The following is a 19,770-nucleotide window of genomic DNA, read 5'->3' as shown; positions in this document are numbered from 1 at the left end:
TGACATTTTTGTCGTAATATTGTCTTTCTTAAAAGATCCTGTTGCCTTATTTTAACAAAGTAAAGACCAGATCAAATAATTTGGCCCTTTTTACCTTAACATCACAGGCTGCACTTATTATTTTGGCCCTGAAAGAAAAAAAGTCTGTCTCTGCATCTTCTGTTTCCTCCTGTGTGGGTGATCCTGTCGCTGTGTGAGTGGTGCTCTTTCACAGCACCGGCCAGAAGGCTGCTCTGGGAAAGGGCTGGGTGTTTCAGCTGGATGAGTTCAGCAGTGCCTGCATGTGCACTTTGGAGAGCCACCCGCTGAGGTCAGGAGTGGCATGGCTTTTCCTGCCCCCAGCAGAGCAGAGCGTGCCATGTGGGCTGACGGGCTGAGCGGCACCCCCTGCCTGTCCTGCTCCACGATGAAAGCCGGCCTGATGGAACCCAGCTGTTCTGGCCTCTGAGCCAGACTCAGGCCTCTCGTAACCAGTGAGGGGGGTTTCCCCCTTGGGAGCCCTTGTCAGCTGTAAGATACGCTGTGCCTGTTTTTTATAGACTGTTATGTTTACTTTTCTTCAGGACCCTTCAATCCATTTTGAAGCACAGCAGCTCTGCAAATCGAGCTCTCAGCATGCCGATGGGCACGTGGCTGCTAAAAGGTTGTGATCAGGGTCAACGCAGCATGCTGGCTCTTTACTTGCTCAGTACTGCTGTTAAGAGGAATAAATGGGGATCTTTGTACCTGCTTCGTACCTGCTTCATCTGCATAACTTTGATCAATCTCTTGCTCTACCACATGCTGAGAAGCAAGCAGCCATGTTTTACATTCAAGTTGCACTTTGCCCAGTAAATGGCAACCTGCTTGTGCGTGCAGTTATCGATTTTATTTCCTTCGCCTGTTGTGTCTGTACTCTTCCACATCTTGCTGTTTGATGCTTGTTCTTTATGGACGCCCTTGGGTCTCTTCTCAGAGAATGGAGATTTGTCCGAGTAATAAGAACAGAAAGTGGCCAGCGGTGACCGACGGCGTGACCTGTTGCATGTTTCCACAGCAGAGCAGCACTGGAGACCTGAAGACCCTTCGGAAAGGCTTCTCCCTGTACCACTCGGAGTCCCAGCTCTCCTCCCTGCCCCCGTATCAGGAGCCGCTGCAGAACGTACGTACCCATCAGCTTCCTGCTGCCTGTCAGCTCCTTAACGAGGCGAGGTGCTGGAGGTGCAGTCCTGCCCTGCTCCACAAAGCCTGCCACTGGGGTTTAAGAAACACGCTCCAGCCTAAAAGAGTTATCTCCACAGATCTCAATTTCACATGAATTAGACATTTTTCAGATTAGAAGAACACTGAGCCTATATTTGAGAGCTGGCTACCATTGCCCTGTAGCTGCCAGAGTGCTTTCTGGAAGAGCTCACCAGCGGGACAGCATCACTCTGAGTGTCCTGGAAAGCAATTTGAGCGGGAATTGCTCTCTGGAATGCGTTCTTTACTTACAAGGGAAGTCCGGTTGAGTGCGTATCGAAGTTCAATACTGCTTTATGTCTGTCAGATTGCACTTTGCTTGTTTGCCTTCTGTCTGAATAAGAAATCAATCGAGGGCCTCAGTCTCCTCTCTGGAGCTGGGACTATCGTTAACAGCGTTTTATTTGTAGATTGATAAGATGTGAGTTAGTCAAATTTATTTTTCATGCCTGTTCAAATCTTAAACTTCACAAGCCGAAATCCCTGACTCATATCTGTGTGTATGTTAGAGGCGTGTTTGTACTGATTTATCGGTTCATAGGATGTGGAGCTATAGAAAGAAGTAACCTGCACAGATGCTTATTTACACTGGCATTAGGTACAGCGTAACAGTACAAAGACAAAACCAGGACCGAGGACATAAAAAAATGTGAAAAATTGAATGGTTTCTGCATACACTTATACTAATTAAAAATGTATACTTTACCCTGGAAATGTATTTTCCAGGGACTTCATAAACAATTTCATTGTTTCACAGTAGCTGAAACCTCAATGTGGAATTCAGAGTGGTGTTGGAGACACTGAATGGAGAGCTCAAGGTTTTTTATTAAATCCTAATAGCTCAGTACAATCTGAAAATGATTCTGCTGGAGAATGGCCACAGAGCCTTCTTGGGTGCAGAACCACTGAGGAACCTTAATTCTGCCGCTGATGAACTTTCTGAAACTAGCAGGCAGGGTGGTTGATGTTTGATTAAATTGTAAAAAATAAAAGGAAAAAGGAACATTTTTAGAAATCTATGTTCATCTTATCTTAAGCAATCTCTCATATATCTTTTGGTTTATAATGGTATTAGTTGGTGATCTTTCAATAATCTTTCATGGGTGTTACATCTTTTAAATCCTTTATACTAATTCCTGATAGTATAACTTAGGGACTGAGGTAGATTTCAGTTCTTCCAAAATTCAGACTCCTAGCATGTGAAATGTAATTGTTTTACATGAATCAAAAGGAATACGTTACAGAAATGCTATTGGGGTTGGACATGGATGGGAAAGTTTAGAGGGATACAAAGATAATTACAGCAGCAGGTAATCTGAGATTTATGTCACAGCTAAAATATTAATGTGAAGTATTAATACAATATAAAACCAGTACATTTTTATATTTTTATAATATTAATAAATAAAAAGTATACCAGATAGCAGCAAGGAAATTAAAGCACAAATTTCCAAACTGAATGCTTTTACAATCTCTGATATTCTTATGCTTTTGATGATGGTATAAAATAGTCTATTTTTGCTTCATGATTCTGGGTTCCATGGAAACGATAAACTGGTCTCTAGATTATTCCTAGTTGTTTAATCATGAACTAAAACACATGGTAGACTGTTCTAGCATTAATTACTGCCCAGGAGGAGTCTTGCAGTGCTGTGAGTATCGTTGCACAGCTTTAAGACAGATCATTGTCATTCAGACAATATGTAGAAACATATTTTGATAAACTAATATAATACCTCTTTAGTTTCATTTCCAGGCCTGAGGCTGTGAGATTTGTTGAGACACAGGTTTTACCAGAGTCCATCAGGGATAGATGCCACTTGACTCGGTTACTTCCTAGCCTTTCGGCACTCTGTGGGGACACAGCCCCAGAGAGCGAAACCAGATTGGTGTTTCACTGCTGAAACGTCCTGCACATCAGTTGTTTCATGGCTTTCTAGTTGAGTTCCAGCGTGGCTGGGACTTCCTTCTGTTCCTCCCTGAAGTAATTCTGCTTCTTCTGAAAGGCTATCAGGTGCCAACTGGCGCAGTGAGCTCCTTTTAAACTCATCTATGGGCGTCAAAGCTCAGCCCACACAACAATACTGCACTGTGGGCTGTGTTTACTGGAGAGAATCAATTAGTGCGTTGTGTTTTTGTCGTGGTCTGTGCAGGGAGAGAACAGTGATGCGCTGGCTTTTGAAAGACAGACAGGCCCTTGAGTAAGAACTCGAGCTCCAGTGATTCACATCTTGCATCCATAACGTTGAGCCTCCACTGCCAAAACACCACTGTGTTCACCACACCCCCATCCCGGTCTCATTCCTGTCCAGAAATGAGGCAGTTTTTGCTCATGATGAAAATATGAAAATACTGCATATGCACGTCGTGGTTGAACAGGTTAGAAAGAGCTCTATTGCATATTTTTCTTTCTCTCTTGGAGAAATCTGTGGGGTGCCAAAAATGTGAGTGTTTTTTTTTCATTCCATGTGGTTGGTTATCATTGTAATAGCTTGTTTTTCTCAGTTGACATGTTGGGAATATAGCACAGTGCATGGCGCATTGTTGATTGTCCATAGTTGGTGTCTGCTGAGCTTGTAGGCGTGAGTTGCCTCGATTCTTCTACATATCCTCTGTAACAGGGCTGAGCATTTACAGAGGTGTACTGTCTCACAAACATGACAGGGGTTTTGCTTCATTACTTTTATCAGCAGTGGAGAGTCATGGAGAGAGCTGTGAGGAGATTTTAGACAGTATTTAACACAGCCCTGACATACTGTACCAAGTATGCGCTCTGGGAGAAAACTGGATCGCTTTGTAACTCTGAGTGGCAGATATCATGGTTATTTATCAAATGTAAAAGAAATTAAGGCATTTTAAATTTGACTGCAGAATACTTTTGGCTTGCTCAGGACAACCTGATACAAACCCCGGCATCTCAGTTGCTAAAGTTCACTCTTGTGCTGTCAGAGCAAGTTAGTTTTGTCTTCTTGAGTATTGTTCAGTTTTTTGACTGTGAGTATGTGTAGATTATTGTGATATCTTTGGGAGCTGTGCACAGAATTATGCTGCAGTGAACCTAACAGCCATGAACATGCTCTCTGGTCTACTGCTTTTCTTTGCTTCATCATTGGCGTGAACAAACTAAAGGAGTTCTTGTGAGAACCTGAGAGAACCTGGACAGCCAGCTTATAATGCACACTAATGCAGGATAATTACAGAATCACAAGGAAGGTTAATGGCACAGATGTGGATTTTGGTTGCAAAGATGTGTTTTACAAATCGTAGGATCACAAAGACCTCCCTGATAGCTCTCTACCTACTCTACCTCTACCCCTTCCATAGCTTAAATGCTGTAGCTGTTCAGAAGCAATTAAAAATCTGATTTTGCTGTTTGTATCAGCGAAGAAAGGGCACAGGGTGTTCACAGCACACTGCTCCTTTCGAAAGGCCTGGTCTGGTGAGTTTCGTGTAATGCAGAGCACTGAGATGAGCCACTTTAATGAAAGATTGGTGTTCACAGATTTGCAGTTAAGAGCTAATAGTGCATATTTTAAATTGGACCTTTATCAATTTAAAAGCTGTGCCAGTTCACCAGAATGATTTTAATAGAGATTTGTCTGAAAATTTGCCTCTGGCCCTCTTTGTACTTTCAGTCACTGCTTGGTAATCTTTTTCACATTTGTTTTTGTAAACACGCTGTCGACTCAAATGAAAGAACACATGCAACACTTATCCAAAACAAATCCCTAGCTTGTCCAGAGGCCACGCAGAGCACCAGTGAAGGAATTTCAGTTAATTGTTTTTAATTTAACGGAAGAATAGCACTGAAAGGCTGATTCCACACATGGGCTCGCGAGGGCTGTGTGGAGAGAATCGATTCACTGTTGTGCTGTGCTGTGGCCTGAGCTCAGAGAGGGGGGGTAGAAATTATGATTAATTAGGACTGTTGCTCTTGTGGGATTCATTTGTAAACAGCACTGGAGGTTCTGTTGCATAAGCTGTTTCATTTTTACTGTAATTGCGAAGGATGGTGAAGAAGTATTTCCATTTTTGTCCTACTAATGTATATTTTCTGTAATCATGTACAGCCAACATACTAAATTGTGCTTTAACATGTCTTTAAATATGTTCAGAACCTTATTTCTCTCTCTTCTGAACTTTTTGTCCTTTATAGTTCTCTTCATCGTGCCTCGTATCTTTGTCCTTTTTCTTCAAGCTGTGGTGCTCCTGCAGACCTGCTGGGTTGGGAAGTGTCTGTGGAAGAGACTCGTAGTGCTGCTTAGTCAAGTGCAGTGTAGTTGAGTTCGACTGGGCGCTGGGGAGGCGTGGCCCAGCTGACCCCTGACCCCTGTGCCTTGTCTCTGCAGGGCTCAGCCCGACTGTGCTCTGGAGACCCGGCCTTGTCCACCACAGGCTACCTCCCTTCTGTCCAGAAGCCAGAGGCCGTGGTACATGCCATGAAGGTGAGATGTTTCAGCTTTGTCCGTGAATAAATGTGAATAAAGAGTTTAACTTAAAATAACAAAAGTCTTTAAAAAAAACCCATGTAGTTTAATAGCGACAACTTTTAGTTGTATAAAATTCAGTTCTTGTTTTCTCAGTTAACACCTGCTTTGTGAACCCAAGTCTTGGCACTAAACACCAGGAGTAGGAGTATACTTAAATGCCATATTTAGCAGCTGTTTATTTTGAAAAGTCTTTTTTATAGGTCTGTAAGATACAGTCAGTAATTAGTCTGAGGTATTTCAACACATTCTGATTAACTTTCAGAGAGCAGTAGCAGGGCTTATAGTTTTCTTTTTGCAACCAACCATTTTGCAGGTTTATAAACTATAGCCAGATAGTTAAACATTAGAGAGATAGAGAGCCAGATAGTTAAACATTGTTTCTCTTTCGCATTTATTGCTGCAGTATCTTAAAGTTAAGTCATTCTGTAACAATGAGCACAATCCTGGGTTCCTGTAGTTCTGGGAACTGCAGATGCAATAACAATAAAACCACCACCAAGTCTGCCACCTGGTGGTGTTTTAGAGAATGTCTAAAATCTCCCAATATAACAAATCAACAGCTTTATTACATTAGCAGCCTGAGCTCATGACTGCAGTGCACACTAGTAGGACATTAATGGATTGTGAAATGAGTTGTGGGATATTATTTCACTTGAAATACTGTTGCTAATTACTAAAATAAACGTACATCATTTTCATGTGAAAAATTTCCATCTGTTGAACTTGAAGGTCCTTGAAGTTCATGAAAACCTTGATAAACAACTTCCCGAGGATTATGAGGAAGACCTGAGTGAGAAGGAGAAGGCTATTGTTCGCGAGATGTGTAATGTAAGTGTGGCTAAATACAGTTTTGTCTCTGAGATGTGAGAAATATCACTGTACAGTAAGAGCCTCTGATGGATCTGCACAGGGAAACTGTGCTTGTGTGACAGTCGCGGTTCTGCGTGGGCTTGTGCCCTCCACCGCTCTACCCCACCAGTTCGTCCCGCAACACCTGGGGCGCGAACCCAGGTCTCCGGCGTAATGCAACAGGGAACCAGCCGAGTGAGCTAAAGGAGACCTCCCTCAGCCCAGGCAGCTGAGGTCCCTACTACACGCAGGGAGGGCGAAGATGTCTTCGTGTCCGAACTAGCTCCGCTACAGTTTCACAGTGACACGGGGTCCCCCTCTGGAGTTCGCAGTGCTTGCTTGAGGTCAATCATACTTCTTGTAGTGGTGATTTACAGTGTGTATACCCAACGTTCAGATATTGCTCAAGAGCCTATTGAAAGAGAAAAGTTTTTGTATTTTGTTCTGTGTACGTTAGCTGACGTTTGCCTTTTTTCACAGGTGGTTTGGCGCAAGCTGGGAGATGCTGCCGGCTCCAAGCCATCAATCAGGCAGCACCTCTCAGGCAACCAGTTCAAAGGCCCTTTGTAGCTGAATTTCTCTGGAGAGCGCAGAGCGAGGAACAGCGGCTCTAGAACAGGGAACCTCTAACGATGGGCATTCATGTCATCTGCAGTCATTGTCTCCTTCCTGCTCTACCTTGACCTCTGCTGACTGCAGCTGAGGACAGGACTACATGTTCAACGTGCAGCTGGACAACTTTACCATCCACCTGTAACAAGCTTGGATGAACAGTCTGTGTTGTATCTGATTAGCCAATGTGTATTTCCTTACTATCATGTATTCAAGACTGGCAGCTAGTTTTACTGGTCGTTCAGACATACTCCCCCCGTGTCTGGATTCTGGTTCTGTACGTAAAGAACTTAAAATGTTAAATCTGCTGTGTTTTTCGGTGTTTAAGTGTTAAGTGCTACGTTTTTGAGTTGAGTCTGATAATTAGAGCTCAGAATTTGGTTTTGCACAAGCTTTGTGTATTGCACAAAGCAGTGAGGATCTGGCTTAATCAATTGTCTGGCAGAAATCTGCCTGTGATCACTGGTGCATCTGTAAAACACTGTCAAACAGCTCCCTCTGCTTGAAAAGTATATTACCAATATGTAAGTCACTCGTAAGCAAAAACCTTTAGTGGATTATAGAGAATTTTAGTGACATGTTAAAAATAATAAACCAGAGTTATCTTTATTTAATTCTAGTGTGGTCACACTTGTGTATTATGCCAACTACATTCTGTATTTTGTATTCTGTAGGCCACAAAATGTCATGTGGTGTGGACTTTTTTGTCATTTAAGAACATATACATTTCTAACATTAGAGGCTGCCAACTTTCAACAATGATCCAGTGTGCAAAAGCCTCACAGTTTATAGTACAAGATTAATAAAATTATAGCTATAGGCTGCACTATAAACATTACAACAGATCTGTTAGCTCATTAAAAATTAGAAACATACTGCAAATACCGGTCTTCTAAAAAAAAAACTGTTTCCCAGATTTGTTTGTTTGACAATCGTGAAGTCAGTATTGGTGCACTGCAACTCCTTTGGGTCTTACAGACAACTGAACTGTCAAAGCAGGGTCAATATGAATGAAATTTCTGAACACCAATGTCTAATAAAAATAGCCCAAAACAATGAATCTACTGTACTAAGTTGTAGGCTGCAAAAAGAAGACACTTGATTAATTCATTAGTTTTTTTTTAAATTAGAATGGTTTGTTTAGTCTAAGTCACTACCGTCCTTCCAAGAGAAGGTTCCGAAAATAAAATTACTGTGTTTGTAGTTGTACACAGATACATTTCAGGTCATTTTCACAATGCTGGAGGTCATTTAAACAACCTGAATTTCACGGCTAATGATTTAATTGCACTGAGCCAGTTTAAATGGGCAGAGGGCGGATAGGACGTTGCGTTTGGAGGCCAGATTTCACTGCAGTACTGCACACTTGCAACAAAATAAACAGAAAACATTAAACTGTCTTCATAATTGGTATCCCCTTGAAGTTACTAGATTGACAAACTATATGTATAGTTCAGCTCCATAAGCACTATTTAACCCTAAAGCTTAACAGTTCAATTTAGGGTTGAATTGTAAGACAGTAGATCATTTATTAAAATTAGAATGATTACCATTGTTATAGACTACAGCACTCTACCCTCATTTGGGTCAAAAAACATTTATGAAAAAGTGACCTTCTTTTAAACAAACTGCACACTACTGACTTTTTATAAAAAATAATTTGAATACAAAGTGATATAAAGTTTAAATATTTTCATAATGTGACAAATTCTAAACACGATGCTGCTTTTGTGGATGAGATTTTGATTTGGAAATCTGTAAGTTTATTCAAATTCCTTTGTATTTTCTGTATATGTGATACACAAACCTGGAAAGTACAGAATTTTTGTAAATATGGATCCCTGTAGAGTACTGAGCATGCATTTGTAACCTATTTTTTTCATAAGCTGTATTTAGCTGAAATGGAATGATATTTTTAGCAAGTAAAAAAAACGCAGATATAAGACAGGCCACTTTTAGCTGATTTTGAACAAAATAAAATACTTTCTTTGTACATTTGTGTCTGTCAAACTTCTGCTCACCTCGCTGTCCTTATTCAGCTTTTTTAAGTTTACATGTGACTCTGCTGTCTGCTGGCAGTTTGAAAAATGAAACATGAAAATTTCCCACCCTTGTCTTTTACACAAACATCCTGGTTTTCTGTTAATCAAAATTAACAATGTGTGATTAACAATTGATTTACAATGAGAAACAAAGTGATGTTATTACCACCATCTACTGCTCTAAGCGCAGTGGTGGCATAAACCTGAACACATGACAGGGCTGACATTTACCTGAACTGGAGGTCATGGCCTCTTCCGGTTAAGCTGTTTGTACTGGGAGTAAGTGTATAGATGAACAGACTAATTTATGCATTTATTTCTTCCAACCTGCCCAGAGGTCACTGAGAGATGAAATCTTAGTAAAACAGAAAATCAGTACACGGCTCACTGACTGTTATCTAGAGAATACCTTGGAGTACGTTTCATAAACATCTACAATTGTTTAAAACCATGTTCTGCAAAATAAACATCAAACACACACGGTCTGTGTAAAAGCAGAAATGTCTTTTAATTTCTTAAACCCATTTTCCTGATATCAACAAAAACAAAGAAGTTGAGGAGAGCTGACTGGAATGTACACAGGGTAGCAACTACTGTAACTGCCTGAACACTGGCACATAGGCATGTTTGGAACGAGAGCAAAAGAAAAAAAGCAACAGATGAAAAACTAAGATCTCAAAACCCCACTTACCTCTACCACATATAAAACATATTGACATAACATCTTTCGATTAATTCCTCTTTTACGGATCACCTGTCTACTAAAAAGATCTTCGCTGCTCAAAGGTACTGCAGCAAATAGATGCTCACTCACGTTTTCTACTTCAACAGAGGAGACTATTTTGAATTTGCCAAAGAAATGAAAAAAAGTTTTAAAAAAAGTATTGTGGGAGTTCTAGCTTTACAATAATTTCAAATACAACTTTGAATTGAAATGGCAAAAGACAACCTGATTCAGTTCCACTTGAGTGAAGTCAGCATTTGTCCAGGCTGAAGCTAGTAAGGCAATTCTTTGCATAGGAGTTTAGTCTGATAGAGCTGAGAAACTGCAGTAACATGCTTTTCTTTCAGGTAAATTCCAGGACAATTACATTTCCTGTGAGGAAAACAGATTGTTCAAAGACTTTACCTAACTAAATTTGAATGCTAAATTTAAGTTGACTAATTAACCACTTAGGAAAAATCACGATGGGACCACAACACAGGTGATGTGTTCCATGTCCTGCTTCTTCCTGCTGTTTCAGAAACTGTGAAACAAGCAAAGCCCATGGAGGCTGGCACTCTTCTTGCCCAAGTCTAGCCACGGCCTCTGAAATTGACAGCCCAGCACTTTCTGCTGAGCAACACCGGAAGTCATCAAAACCAGGCAGGCACGATGTCCTCCCGTCTTCCGTCTCATCTCATCCAGCCTCCTCTGTTCATCCCGGCGACGGGAGGCATGCCGGGGGGGGGCAGCGGGGGGGGCACCTGCGTCTGCCCACCAGGGGGCCCCGGCGGCGGAGGGTAGCTGGTGGGGGGGATGGGCATCCCTGGAGGTGGCACCCCATGGCCGGGGGGCATTCGCGGAGGGGGCGGGTAGCTGTGATTGTAGCCAGGAGGCGGGTAGGCGGGGGATGGAGGGGGGAGATTAGGGGGAGGGTAAGTAGCAGGAGGGGGTGGCACAGGAGGTGGGGGGTTGGGGGGGTAGACGTGCGGGTGGTACTGGATTGGGGGCCCGTAGGACGGGGGCATCGTGCTGTAGGATGGCCCCTCCGTCTTCATCATGGACTGCAGGCTCTGGTAGCCCTCGCCGGACATGTAGGAGCTGGACGTGGACATGCCCATGATGTAGCTGGAGGGCGGCGGGGGCGGCGGGCGGTGGGGCAGCGGCGGGGGCTGGTGAACGGGAGCCTGGTGCGGCGGCGGCGGCACCGGCGCCTTCGGCAGCTCCACTGCGTCGCTGGCGGCGACCAAGTCGGCCTCCGGTGCCGGCGCGGGTGCGGCAGGAGGAGGCTTCCGCTCTGCGCACATGAGAAACCCAGCGGATCACGAGCAGAACCACGCCGGGCCAGTGTGCACTGGTGTGGGCCTCTAGCGACACCGCGGCCGACAGCGCAGTGCTCTTACATCATACGGGCGGCCAAACAAACCAGGAACAAAGCTGTCTAGCAAACCGGTTTCCATAAGAGGAATTGTTTTAATAAGGTAAGGCAATTATCAGATTTGTCTGGAAGGTCAGATAGAGTAGAACATGCTATTCTGGGTCCTTCCTGCGTTATGTAAGTGGATATAGACTACAAGCTAAATAGATACAGCCTTGAAATCCTGTCAAAGACTTGTTGGCTTAGAAGGCAAAGAGCTGCTAAGTACTCATATTTCTGTGCCATTAATACACAAGAGGAAGTGCGTCAAAAAGCTCCAATTGTTTTGTAGGTGTAGAAGGCACAGACAACAACAGTGCATGCAATTATCTTATTGTTAAGAGCGCAGAAACGAGAAGCTCGCTGAGCGACTCAATCGGTAAAGAACTCAACACGGGTTCAAGCCCAGGTCACAGTACTAGCTGACTGTGAGAGCTCCCAACCAGAAGAGCACAGCTGGTTGAGCAGGTATAAAAAACATAACTGGCAGTTCTACATTTACAAAAGCAGAAGGTAAGAAATGAAAGCTAGTGCACCAGGCTTAACAGAAATTGTAGGGGCAGACTAAAGTTACAATATACTGCACTCAAATAATCCAGAAAGGATAAATACTGAATGGCACCAGGTTTGGGCTCACAAAGACATGTGCTACCTTGTCCTGCATGTTTGCAGTTTCTGCATCGTGTCTCTAGGTGCGTGGGTAACACCAGTGCTTCCAAACACAAGGATACTCACCAGGTGGGGGCTGTACACTTGGCAGAGGTGGCATTGGAGTCTCCAAGCGTGGGATTTTAGACCCAACTTGCTCTGGAATGAAGACAGAGAACACTTGTAAATTTATAATACAAGGAAGGAACTGCTGACGAGTAGGTTATGCATTAGTTAGGCTGAAGTGGGATGCCTATTGTCTACTGAAGTAACATCAACTTGCCTTGTCAAACTGCTGCAGTTTCACATGCAAACCTGAAAACCTGTCCATCTAATTGCCTGTGAGATCTGTTCTGTAACAGCAAAGTTAAAGAATTCCCCACTAAAAGCAGGGCTAGAAAGAAACTGACCAGTATGAAAAGTCACTTGCCACCAGAAGCGACTGCAGTCTCGAATAAAAAAAAGCTTCTTAGTTTTGTGTATTATGTTATGTTGAGTGTATTATTTTAACACATGATGCATTACCTGGTGCCTTGGGTTCATCTTTTGGAGATACAACCTGATAAAAAAAAATGCAACAGTATGTCAGAACATTCCAAGAACAAAGCCAATTGAGCTTAATGCCCCTATGGAAAGAAGTAACCTTTTCTGTTAGCTGCTTTAGATCATAGATATCCTGAAAAAAACAACCTACATGAGCTCTATAAACCTCCTGATTTCTGCAAGCATGGTTGCTTCTAATTACGATGAATACTGTTTAGCACTAACAAAAGTTATACAAGACAAGAAAGCACATTAAACGTCAAAACTAACTTTGCACCAAAAATTACACAACTGGCAAATCTGATGGGTTTTTTTCCCCCTTATTCAAGCTAGGCACGTCCACAGACCAATGAAAACCAAGAGGGTCAGCTGTAATAACTGTGATCAGTTTGGGTTTTATAATTCCTGCAACATTTAAACACACCCCTGGGAACAAAAAAATGCTATATATTTGCAGTTCTCAACAGTAAGCCCTCCTCAGTTAAAGACTCATGTAGCTGAACTAAGCCCGTTTGTGGAGGTTTGGTGAATTACTCAATGACATTATACAGCCGACAAGGAAGTCCACATGGCCAGAGTGGTCAGGGGTTAAAGCTGGGTGGGTACGAGAGGGACTGACATGCTGCCTTTTGAGCTGCCGGGGCGGGCTGGCCTGCGGAGAAGCCTTCTTGGGCGGAGGCTGTGCAGGTGGGGTGGGCCCGGAGCTCTGGGGCTGGGGCTGGGGCTGGGCCTGGGGCGGCGGCACAGGGGGCTGGGGCGGCACAGGGGGCAGCACTTTCTCCTTCTCCGCCGCCTGCGGCTGCTGTGGAATCTGCTGCTTCCCCTGGGAGTAAAGATCCAGGATCTGGTGGCAAATATCTGCAGCAAAAAAATGCACGGCAACAGCCCAGGTCAAGATGTGGCAAACTCTTTCAACTAGATCACTGCACATTTTAATCCTCCTTATATTTGCCCTACTATCCTAAAATTAGTTGAGATCAGAAACATGTTAACCACCCCCCTCCCCCATTAAATATTAGAACAAAATATACAGAAACACATGGTTACCCATTTAATTGTAGCCTGAAAAACGTTAGGATAACAATGCAGATATTTCCCCAGACAAACTACCTTCCAGCAGTTCAACTGGAACGTCCTGCACAAACTGCTCCCACCACTTGCGGTATGTCTGCTTGGATGTCCACTCCTGGATCTCAAACTTGCACAGCCGGCCTGCCAGGTACATCACAGCCACTGCAATGATCTCCGGCTCCCACTGCAAGGACAACATGGTGCACAAGCTGGGGGCACCAGCCCCAGAAACATTAACCATCTGCAGGTGCAAAAGCTAAAGGCCAGGCAGACAAGACGAATACAGATGCAAGAGTCTGCTATACAGCACTGTCAACATAACACGGATCTTAAACTGGTAAGTCAAAGTGATATTAAAATTATCTGTTTTTGGTAAATCTTAAATTGTTTCTGCACTGCATAAATCAATGACCATTTTAAATGGCTTAAACTTGAGAAGAATAATGGGTTTACAAAACGTGTACTGATTAAATTTAATAATAAAAAAATATTTTACCTGTCATTGACAAATGTCCAGGCCATCTGCACCAACTTCTGTAGTTTATTCTTATCACCTAAAAATATTAAAACAGAATTCTTTCATCTAATAAAATCCAAATACAAGAGGCTGCATAATGTTATTGAACTGTCACACAAAACCACACCCTCAAAAAAAGGTTTCAAAAGCATATGCAATACTTCTCCAAGGCATGTTAATCTGTGATTTACAGCCCAAGGAAATACACAATACATTCAAAGTATCTTTACAGTGCATTCTGAGGACAGGACATTGTCAGCAATACAATGCTTGCTAAAACTGTAGCTGAAAGCCACTGTCAGTGTGGTAATGTTAATACTGCTGCAAGCACACTTGTAGCACTTTCTTGTTAAGACTTGGTTCAAAATTTTATCAACCTAAAGCTAAGCTACAGAGTATGAAAAACAGGGACAGGCTGAAACATTTGTTTAATGTTTCTTGGGGAGATGTACATAAGTGCATTTAAGATTGAAGGAAGTGCTTTAGAACTGAAATCAGGATGTTTTTCTTTAAACAAAGGGGGCGGGTCTGTTCCAAGATGTCCCAGAGCCTCTGACTCAACAACAATTCAAGAAACAGTCAGATGAGACCCTTAAATCCAAAAGCTGCTTGTGAGCAAAAGTTCCCTTCTGTTACCTGATCTCTAAGAATCCACTACATGTATCCCTGATTTATAACTTTTCGCTACAACAAAGTGTGCAAATTTATACCTATTTTTATCAACAGCAGGTTAACGGAATACAGACCGATGGACCCAATTAACTAAACTGCAAAATGAAACAAATTTCCCCCAAGTTATTTGGTTGATGCTTCTATTCAAGGCAACCTACATTTGCACCCCTTTATACAGATGTAATAGTTCAATGAAGTATCTCAGGGGCACAAAAGCATTGTCTCAGCTGGGATTTGAACCTTCCAGTTAGAGTCCAAAACTCTAAACATTGCTCCACATTACTGCAAAAAATAAGACAAATGAAGACCCAATAACTACCTTTCAGCTGTTTCGCATAGCGAAGAAGAAACTGATATGGATGTTCCACTTGCAAGTCAAATTTTATGGTCTGTAATAATATTCTTTCCAGCACCATGACTTCCTCCTGTTGGGAAATAAAACTTCTGTTCTTAGTGCCAGTACAGTAACAGGGAATACACCTGCTGAAACAATTCTTGCGACATTTTTATGAGTACAATAGGTAGAGTAGTGAAAGACCGAAGCAGAGCATAGTTAATGTGCCATATGTTATAATTTAGACCACAGGAAGTCTAAGAGACAACTACAGCAAAACCACTTCAGAAGCAGTTCCCTTATGATTTGTGAAAGCTTCAAATTTGTCTTAAAATGCTGTAAAAATTTTAATATTGGATACCTGATTTACAGTAAGCGTTTTCATCCTTTATTCTGAATTAAAAAGTACTAACGTCTGCCAATTGTTTGCTCTGCAGGCAGGTGAATTGACTATAACTGTACAGTTCCGGCCACAGGAACAGGCAAAAGCTGTCTGGAAAAAGAATAAACACAAATTCACCTTTGGGTCGTCTCCGAACTGTGCAAACTGCACATCATTCAATAAGCTGCGAGCGGTTTTAATGATGTCTTTGCACTTCTTCGGGGTCTCCTCCACTTTGCCCGCTAGAAACAGACAACAGGCTCCCGTGACCTACACCCCAAAAACACAGACGTATAAGGACCAGTAAAGACTTCATTCAAGGAATAGTCGTTCGTAAAGGACACATGGTGTGCTCTGACAAAACGTGCACATTTTATTAATGACACTTTAATTTTATATTATTTTACATACAATTACCACTTGGTTCTGCTCTTATAATGTACTTTAACCTCATTAAAAGTCAGTTCCACATTACCTAAAAGGAGTGCATGAAATACAGCATTGATAAACACTAGAATACGTACATATCTAGGGAACTGTTTGAAAGAATGGAACATGTAGAAGCGGTGAAAATAGATGATCCCAGTCGCCAGTGTGTCATAGTGCCTGATCATGTCATCAAGGAATTAAACAAGAAACTGACATCTAGTGAAAAACATGATGCAGAAGGGAAGAACATATCATGTTTCCATAAGCGCAGGCAACAAGCTGTATACTCTCTCTGGCGACAAGACAATACACCGAAATAACGTTGTGTATCTGATCATGAGTTTTTTCTATACTGGTGACTATGGAAAAACTAAAAAAACTGCACAGCCAATCCGTTAACAGCCCAACTCGGCAGGCGGAGTCAGAACCTGACACTCCACAAGAACAGCACAAACACACGGGCAGCCGGCGGCCCTGCGAGAGGACCGAGGAAAGGATACAGCCCCAGGCGCGTCCCCACGTCAAATATGAACCGAGCTCCCTCTCGCCGGTACCGGGCCTCGGTGGCTGGGTCCAGCCCCTCAGACTGGGAGGGGGTATGCGCCAGGTCCTTCTTGTCCCAGTACCAGCATGGCTTGATGTGGTCCAGGTTGGCAGCAGGCGTACCAGGAGTTGAATTCTCCTTATTTTCCTTCATTTATTAAAAATAATATAACTCACAAGGCGGATCCTTTTAAACAGCTCACTGTGCTGCAGCCCTGCAAGTAAAATAAAATCTTGTCAGACGGATGCATAACGGACAAAATACAGCTACTGCTGAAACACCTTTTCTCTTTTTGGCTGAGAACACCCGTCAGCAACAGACAGACAACCTTCTTCTCCTCACAGAAGCTCAACTTCAGACACAAACCAGCCAGTTCCTCCCTTCTCCAGGGGATGTTCTCACTTGGCTTGTCTGAACTCCGGTCAGTGTTTGCATCAATCTTCTCAGACCTCGGCTGGTCTTGACTGCAGTTCGGTTTATTCTGTGCTGCCATCTTGGGTTGCTCTTCACAGGTGCCGCACCTGAAGCAGAGGTGTGGTGTGCACTGGGCACACAGACAGCGACAGGACAGCACACCGTGTGCTGGAACCGAGGGAAGAACACTTCGCCCTCCATTACAGGACATGTGCGAGACACAAGACAGTAACAGGTGGCAAGGCCATGTCTAATACAGTAAAACTGGTGAATTACTGTTTGCTTCTGTGCTGGGAGGCATCACCCAACAGAACACAGTGTCCGTTTTCATACTTTTTAACGTTTCAATACAGCTGGATTTTGACCATGTTTTTACTAATACAATGAAAAATTCCAGAAATGTGCACAGTGAAGAGTAAAGGACACGGCGAGCCCACACTATCACCTGTGTTTTCAGAGCTGTTTCAATTAAGCTATTATAATAAGCTATAATTAATTATAGTAAGCTATAAGGATTAAATCAGTTTTACAAAGGTAAAAGGCTTTGTGTCTGTAAGGTGCTGGAGAGGGATGTAAAGGGTAATGAAAGAGCTGAACTCATGAGCAAGACTTCGTTTGAGTTCGATGTCCAGCACGGTGCTCTATCACATACTGCCCAGTTCCATCGCAAGGCCCAATATTCTGTCTTACTGTACGTTACTATATGATCAGCTTTTGTGATGGAACATAATTACTTAATATTAGGTCTGAAGATAAAGTGCACATTATCACAACTTTAACAGCAGTGACTGTTCATCTGGTTGGCAGCAATACTCTTCCCTACCAGCTGCAACAAGACGTAGGACCCACACTGCTGCGATGTTGTCGTGCGGCTCCCGTTTCAAGCGAGCAATGCGCTGGCCGACCTGTTGGACTGACCCGGGGGAAGACCGGTCCTCTCTGAGGTGTCGCTTTGAGCACCTTGTGCGTGAACACAAATCTGACTCAGCTCCTTTCTGCTTTCTACCCCAGAGGGCACAGGTGTTGTTCACCTAGACGAGGAGCATCAGTGGTAAGGCCTTAAGATGGCCCTGATGAAACACACCCACACCAGCAGCAGAATTAAATGTCAAATCCAAGCAGCTGACGAAAACACCGAGACGGCAAAAGACAAGAGCAGCAGTAATACACAGGACAGACACGGGTCTGGTCACCACGCACCGCGAACTGCAAGGCAGACCAGCGCTCCCTGTGAAATGCAGTAACTCAGGGGTCTCACAGGCGGGTCCTGGGGGGCCTGGCGTCTTCTGTTGTTTTTCCGCCGGTACAAAAGTCAGTTTAACACCTAAACTAATATGCATAAATGTGCCATATATAGGATTTTTAATTTAGGCGTTTCACAGTCATCCTAAAGGATGACTTTTGAAAAACAGGTCTTTAGAGGTACGATTACCAACAAACACTTGAAAGTCTGGTTTACAATACAACACTCATGCAGTTAATAAAATAATCAGACCGCTTAAGCAACAGGAAGAGATTCATGAATTAACCAAGCCTCTTAAGTCAGCAGGTAACTGGGCCCTCCACACAGCTGAGGAACAGCACACACTAGAGGGTGTCGCACTGCGTTACACTTCTCTAACATCTGGACAACACAAACCTCAGCAACTTCCAACGAGTCCTGAAAGAAATGGCATCTCTCATATGAACAGATTTTGCGTATTAGCGGGACTATACGGAGGCCACGCTCCTATCCAATCAAGACATTTTAAGGCCGACTAACAGTAATTACAGCGCCACGACAATGTAAAAGACGAAAACCAAAATGCAAGCAGGATTAATAATACAAGATGAATGACAAATTCACCTCAAAAGGGTATAAGAGTTTTATATGTGCATTTATTTCGCAATATCGTTACATTAATGCTGTACCTCTATACTCTGCAGCAGTTACAACAAACAGGGCGTAAACAAAAACACGAGGGGTGCATTTCTTCCCTTAAGCCGCTGTTTACAGATTCCATTAAAAAAACCCGTCTCCTGTGTAACGACGATGCACGATTAGAGATGTGTGAATTACTTACGACAATCCGTGACCCTCGAGGAAAACAGCGCGAAACTGATCACAGAAAGCCGATCGGAGCTCTCCAGGTTTCCAGAAGCAGTTACAAAGTGAAACTGAAAACCGGCCAGCGCAGCAGACCCCGAGCCCCCGGAGCCGCTGTGAAGCCCCTCGCCTGCACCCCACTTCCCCGCACTGCTCCCCGGCTTGTGCTCCGCCCGGGGTGCAGAAGCACCGAGAGCCTGACCGTTTCACAGGGTTACCCCGAGTGAGTAGACACGGGCGCCGTTCAGGAAAGTGTTTTGTGCTGTGTGTGCACAGCTCCGGGTTTTTAACTCGGTTTAACTCGTTAGCGCAACGCGCAGCCAGGCGAAGGGACTGCTTCCCAAACCACCGACCGGTCAGCGCCTCTCGCTTCAGTCTAGCTGTACCCAGCGGGGACTGAAACACCACCGTACACACCTGACGCAGCTGCAAGACGACGGCAGCAGTCTTTATTCCGGGGGAGAAGACCACGGACGTCTTCTGTGTCGGTTTAATCCCACAACTAAACTCCCTCCCGTACAGTGGGCGCCGCCATTTTTTGAGACAAACACGGTTACGACAGGCCCTCCGTATGCCGAGCACGGACGAGGGATGTTTTTTTTGGGTCGCCCGCTCTGATTGACATCCGTGCTGACCAATTAGGAAATGGAAGCCCTTTCCTTGTAAGGTAATTTATTCAATGCCAAAGTAAACAGCCAATAGGCGGAGTTAGGAGGCGGGCTTTGATGAGTTGTGTTGTGCAGTCTAACTTGAGAGCCGCCATGACCAATCAAATAAAAGAATGGAACACGTTGTC

The 19,770-nt window shown here is 43.5% G+C and overlaps 2 protein-coding genes across 4 annotated transcripts in view; one reads left to right on the top strand and one right to left on the bottom strand.

Moving 5' to 3' along the window:
- The window catches only part of ccdc85ca (coiled-coil domain containing 85C, a), a 52,411-nt gene extending 43,246 nt beyond the window's left edge, over window positions 1-9,165 (top strand). For 2 of the 3 annotated variants that reach the window (XM_088926106.1, XM_088926104.1), the window contains 4 exons: window positions 1,037-1,141; window positions 5,571-5,666; window positions 6,441-6,539; window positions 7,041-9,165. In XM_088926106.1, the coding sequence (XP_088782232.1) occupies window positions 1,037-1,141; window positions 5,571-5,666; window positions 6,441-6,539; window positions 7,041-7,130 (390 nt within the window). In that variant the 3' untranslated portion in view covers window positions 7,131-9,165. The remainder of the gene's footprint in view (window positions 1-1,036; window positions 1,142-5,570; window positions 5,667-6,440; window positions 6,540-7,040) is intronic. The other variant, XM_088926105.1, reaches the window with a different exon arrangement.
- A 534-nt stretch (window positions 9,166-9,699) lies between these two features.
- On the bottom strand, window positions 9,700-19,567 carry ccnk (cyclin K). The gene is made up of 11 exons (XM_088924652.1): window positions 19,392-19,567; window positions 16,431-16,688; window positions 16,026-16,107; window positions 15,640-15,771; window positions 15,105-15,210; window positions 14,093-14,150; window positions 13,636-13,805; window positions 13,145-13,383; window positions 12,508-12,541; window positions 12,070-12,141; window positions 9,700-11,214 (listed from the first exon to the last, which is right to left on the bottom strand). The coding sequence occupies exons 2-11, from the start codon at window positions 16,625-16,627 to the stop codon at window positions 10,610-10,612; spliced, it is 1,695 nt and encodes a 564-aa protein (XP_088780778.1). The 5' UTR covers window positions 16,628-16,688; window positions 19,392-19,567; the 3' UTR covers window positions 9,700-10,609.
- Window positions 19,568-19,770: the final 203 nt, after the last annotated feature.

Source organism: Atractosteus spatula, chromosome 9 (genome assembly GCF_055471065.1).
Source record: "Atractosteus spatula isolate fAtrSpa1 chromosome 9, fAtrSpa1.hap1, whole genome shotgun sequence".
NCBI classification, from domain to species: domain Eukaryota; kingdom Metazoa; phylum Chordata; class Actinopteri; order Semionotiformes; family Lepisosteidae; genus Atractosteus; species Atractosteus spatula.
Note: the sequence above shows the minus strand (reverse complement) of the source record. Positions and strands in the feature narration are given on the sequence as shown.